Here is a 6000-nt window from a genome sequence, read left to right on the forward strand (position 1 = left end):
CTAGTCGTGGTGATCATATAAATGTTTTGTTTGGAGGCAAAGGTGATTAATATTGATGCTACATTGCATATGGTGGAAATCTGAGGGTTAATTCTTTATTAATTGGGTGCAATACTTGGTGTGGGGCTCAATTTATAAATGGTCCATTCTTTCTAAGGTTTTCTATAAGAAATTAAAGGGATATTATTCGATCAACATCATAGGAACATTATAAATCAAAAGTCATAATTTTGGGGGGTTGATATCAAAATTTCAACAAAATTGAGGACATCACAACGAACTTGTAAGAGAGTATTGATGGATAACTTTGTAGTCAAACTCGATCACATTAAATGCTTAGCATGAGAGTATGTTTTTTTTAAATTTTTTTTACTTAGCAGGTTGGCAAGATCAAAGCTCTGATACCAATTGTAATGCCCCGTATGGGGATATTACTATTTTTTTGCCTTAGAATCACAATTTCAACTAACATAAGAGATAAAGAACATTTAAGAATACAAATTCACCTATTGAAATGCCTTCTATAATAGTAAACCTAGTCTAGGTCTTACACATGATATTAGTCATTGGAAATTTACATTAAATCATAAGCCATAATATCATATATCATACTAATCATTAGTAAACATCATGATATCCATAAATATCTTTCATATTGAAATCCGAATAAGCAATAGCCTTTTCAATGTGGATTCCTATAGTAGTATTAAGAATTCGTTGAAATGTTTTCAAACCGCAATCTCAAGGGGAGATTTCCTTGTATTGCGAGTGTGGGTAGGGCTTAGTCCATCCATTGTGGGTTGGCGTACTTGAGGGGAAACCTCAAGCCCAAGGGCACTCATCCGCCCCTGGCCCACGATATCCATTGTCAGTTGGCATACTTGGAGAATTACCCAAGCCCCAAGGGTACTCACTCCTTGGGCCACATTTTATGGTAGGATCATAAGCCGATTGCATCCCTCAATTTGCCTTGGTGGCACTCCATCCTCCTCCATCAAGCTTGGGAGTATTAACCAGCCCACGAGTGCTCCATCTCGGGGTGGTGTGTTTGATGAGTATGAGACTACCCCATCTACCAAGTCTGGGAGCACACATATGCCTCCCAGCCCACGAGTGCTCCATCTTGGGGTGGCATGCTTGATGAAAGATAGTTTGAGTCTTCACCTCTTGTGAACTCAAAAGGTTGATCGGCCTTTCTATTTTGCTACCTGTTCCTCTAAATTCAGAATGCACTATCATATGAATCTTCCATTATATGTTTATAATAAAAGAGCATTTGGATTACTTTCAAGGTCAGTAATATCTGCAAATATCTTTATCGTATGAACACACATGTTTAGATCTATACTTTACTAATTTATCAGCTTTATCTCTTAAGTAGTATTGCTGCTAATATTAATTTCCAGTTCTGATCATTATTCTTTTTCTGCTTATTTTCTTCATCATTCCATTTTGATCCTTCTATGGGATTGTTGTTGAATGTTTGATGGTTGTATGAATGATCAATTGATTGAATGAATTCCTTTGCTTGTATGATTTGAGGTATTGGTGAGTGATGATTAAGTGATTGTTGATTAGATGATTGGTGAGTGATAGGTAATGGATGCTGGTTTGATACAGTGGTGAATGATGATTGAAGGAATGCTGATTTGATAGAATGATTTTCTGATTGATTGTTCGCTCGATTTGATAATTGATTATTGCTTTTGTGCATTCATGAATGATGATTGATAAGTGATCTTTGAATGCTTGGAATGATTTCTCCTTTATACTTTATTGGTGAAAGTGTCACCACCTTTTATAAGAGTTGAGTCACCACCCTCCATTGCTGCCTTTTGAGAATAATAAGTAATTTTTGAAATTGAGTTATCTTGGATGTCCTCAAATGAAATGTTCTCCCCCTTTTATATCTTCCAATTTGAGAGAGAGTCACACCTCTTCATCATGTCTTCGCTTGCAAGGGTCACCACCTTTCACAATTACCACCTTTTGAAAAAGTCACAACCTTTCACAATTACCACCCATCGAATGCGTAAAACCCTTCATCATTTCTGCCCTTGAAAAGTCACTTCCTTATTTTCTTCCCTTTCCTTTCTTCCTCCATTAATCCTTAATTCCTATGCTCCATTCTTTCTTCCTTCCTCCATATCCCCTTTCAAATGAACCCTTCTCCCTTTTATATCCCATGTTTGAGGGAGTCACAACTCTTTGCATGCCTTTGACCTTTCATTAAACTTAATTAGCTTTTAATTATATTATATTATATTTTTTTATTTATTTATATTTTGGTTTTATTATTATTTATTATTATATCATATTTCAGAAAGAGGTCATCCCAACCTAGCCATTTCAACCTTTCCTTCCAAAGTTATGACCTTACAAACCCTAACTCTATGTCCAGTCACATCCAATAAATGGTGCCCAGCCCTTTTTAATTTGTATAACACGCCATTCCTTGCTCAATGTAGCTGCTGGTTGACCCAATCAGTGGCAACACCAATTTTTCAATCTGCACATCTATAACAGTAAACAGCCAAGGGAACTGTCTTAGTGCTTAACATTTTGGGTTACAAATTCCACTTTTACTTCTGCAGCTTCACAATATGTGTATCTTTGCTTACCCTTGTTACCCTTGACAGTACTCATGATAATCTCTGATGTAAGGAGATTTTTTTATCTTTCACCATGCAATTCTCCTTTTCTGATGGATTTTTGTAATCCATATATACTTTGTTAATATAAAGAATGTTTTCTCTTTATAAAAAAATTCTTTCACCATTTTTGAAAATATTAGAGGCAGCATGGTTGGAAACCACTGCCAATATTCCATTTTGTTAACCTAGGTAGAGAGGGCATGGTTGCCTTTTTCACAAATTATGTGTACTTGTCAAGTGGTTAAATCGTTTGTAGTGTGGACCGTTTGATCTGCAAACTTGTTAGGAGGAAGATGAATTTAGTGTCTCATGTTCTTTAACTGATGTAAATCTTGGTGAGATTTTAACCATGGATTTCTTTTTTTGTGGTCATGGGGACTGCCCACTCAAAAAAAAGAGAACAAAATTGAAATAGGATGGTGCATCAGACCTATAAACAGGGCTGCATAACATTAACCAAAAGGATCTCATTAAGATCTATCTAATGGAATTTGAAGGATGACACCACTGTTGGAGTGTGATCAAAGATGCATGTTGTGGGTGACTCGGTCCTTTATCTTTTTTCTCTGCACAACAGTCCAAATTTTGTTGGCAATCCCACCATCCAAGTTCACAACATTAGTCTGTTGCTTCTGGAACCTCTGTATTTTGAATTCAAGCATATTTTAGGCTTAGAGGCATATACATAAACACTCCCCAACCCAGGATGAGGTGAACCAACAATGGCTGCAGATGGAGATTGTAAGGATGAAGCTTCATGACATCTCATATTAGGAGTCATATTTTCTCTCGAAAAGGTTCCATATGAATTTTCAGCTGTTGTATACTATCTTGGGTGGGTGCAGGCCTGTGTTCCTCTATTTCCACAGATAGCCTGGCCATCCAGTTCGCGTCTGTAGCAATTTGCAGCAATCTGGTTAGTATTAAAACACCTATGAAAGTGAGGAGTCCCTCGTAGTCCAGAAATTGAGTCCAGCTGTGATCCTCAATTTCTAGAGTAATGCCTACAGGAGATTTTTGGAGGCGTTTAGATCAACCAGTATGCAAGCGAATGAGGTGTGCGACAAATTAGAGGGTCTTTACCTACCGCCAAAAAGTTGCCTAATGAATTGCCAAGTGCTTTAATACACGAATCAAACCAAAATTGGAGCGGAAGATTAGGAAGATGGACCCACAAAGGTGAGACGGTGAATAACCTGGATGTGGGTTGAAAGTTGATTGTCATGGCTTGTGGGTGCTGATCCCAACCCTAGAGATAATCATAGAAAATTGTTTTACAATCTAGAACATTGCCAAAAACCAATATAAAGCAATTGTGAGCATAGGGGTGAATTTGAAGATCACCTTTCAAGATGGGTTGCCAGGTATTAGTGATCCACTTGTGTGGATCGAGGGGACTAGGTCATAAACGGCTGAAGTTGCCGATTAATCCATTCTCTGTGAAAAAAGATTTATTTTCAACCTTTTTCATTTTATTTGCTTCGCCAAATTTCAAGATAGGGGGCTTATTGGTGCATTGAAGGGGCTTGATCTTCTTGATACCAAATCCTCTTGAGCAACTCTTTTTTGAATTCCAATGGTGTTTGAAAAACCTGATCCATTTATGGTCATGTGCTGGATAAATCCTTCCATCTTGGCATAACTAGAGATGGTGGTGTCCATACATGATTGCTCTGTTTTATGTTGATGGGAGTGTATCCACGTCCTTTCTGTAGTCTACCTTTGAGCCTCCAACTGCGGGATCACCCTTATCCAGCCGCGTAATTTTTTTTTGTGAACTCTAGTCTCTGCTCATTTTGGTAGCAATGACATATCTGCAAAAGTGTTAACCATTTATCTTAAATAACTACAAAGGGATAAAAAAAATACTCAAGTTCTCTATATTTTGGTTCTCACTAATGGAGTTGGGAGCACCTACTACATTAAGCTTACCTGTAGTTGTCATTTTAAAAATACTTGAATGCTGCTCATTAAATGCTTTACATTTACTACTCAATCATTATGTTGATAGACATTTTGTTCTTCATTATGTTGATAGGCTGTTATCTCTCTGCTGTAGAGGGACAATCCAAATCTGTCACATAGGCATAGTTGCTTGAAGATGTGGGGATAGGATACTGGTACGGGAATGGGGATGCCACTGAAATTATGATACGAGAATAAATGGATAAAGGTGCAGTTATATTATATGTAAATGCAGTCTTCAAAAGTTGTGGGAATGGGGATTTGTTCCTCATTCGTATACTTGGGTTTCCTGGTAATTATGTGTGAAGGTCAAATGGAATTTCAATTTCAGGTATGACCTGAAGCCTCAAATGGGGCTTTATCCCAGCAGTACAGAATCTGTATCTGTCATGTCTATTGAAATATCTTCAGTTGTAAAACGATCAGTTTCTATATATGTTGACCCAATGCTTCTCTAAAAGCATGTTCTAGTGTGTTTCACTCTAGTTTTAAATCTTGGAACTTGGCAAAACTCAGCAGACCACAGCAAAACTCGCAAATAAAAAATAGAACATACTTTAATTCACTAACATGACCAAACCTAGGGGAAATTGGCAAAACTTGGCATAGGCAAGTAAATGGGCAAGTTTCTCAGCTATGATGTTTTCTTATGAGTCATGTGAATTATTGGCTAGTTTTTAATCTATGAATTTTTCACTAATGAGTTTATTGTTATTTTCTTGTAACTGTTCATCTTAACGGAAGTCTCTAACGAAGTGTGTACTTTGATGTATATGAATACTTTTGGCATGATTCTTGGAAGCTCCATAAGGAATAGTGAAGTCTGGTGGATTTGTGTATTGTAATATTTGATGGCCAATCTGTGAATAACATGCAACGTTGATTTTTTTTTTTTTTAATGGATCAACCATATGTGATTCCCTGAGTTTATGCTCTTTTGTTGGTTGATTTTCAGGAACTTTATTATCTTTTGGGGCAGGAGCTGCTTTTGGTTGGGTTTTTGGAAAGGAAGTTGCAAACCATACTCTTCAGTTGTACAAGTTTGACACCATGGATGCCCAGATAAAATTCTTTAATTGGTGGGAAAAGAAAACTGAAGGCCGGTCTTAAATTGTTTGGTTGAAAACTGTTGTATTGACAATAAACCATAAAGGTTCGGTTCAACAATATCTATTGTGTATTCTGGTTGTTTCAACTAGAATTGTGTGCATGGTAATGATTCCACTTTGGCTAGATCAGTTACATGAAGTTCTCTCTAATAAAAATGTGTCAATTAATTGGGTAAGAGGTACAAGGAACTTATGTGATATAACTTTCTGCTGGACAAAAACAGTGTACCGCATTTGAGCTTTTATGAAAGATCCCAGTACCATTGTTTTTC

The 6000-nt window shown here is 36.9% G+C and overlaps 1 protein-coding gene across 1 annotated transcript in view; it reads left to right on the forward strand.

The window, feature by feature from the left end:
• The window catches only part of LOC131070306 (succinate dehydrogenase subunit 6, mitochondrial), a 42460-nt gene extending 36460 nt beyond the window's left edge, over window positions 1-6000 (forward strand). Inside the window, exon 3 of the mRNA XM_058005813.2 lies at window positions 5575-6000. Coding sequence (XP_057861796.2) covers window positions 5575-5729 — 155 coding nt within the window. The 3' untranslated portion in view covers window positions 5730-6000. The remainder of the gene's footprint in view (window positions 1-5574) is intronic.

The sequence above is a fragment of the Cryptomeria japonica genome, chromosome 1 (assembly GCF_030272615.1).
Source record: "Cryptomeria japonica chromosome 1, Sugi_1.0, whole genome shotgun sequence".
Classification (NCBI taxonomy): Eukaryota; Viridiplantae; Streptophyta; class Pinopsida; order Cupressales; family Cupressaceae; genus Cryptomeria; species Cryptomeria japonica.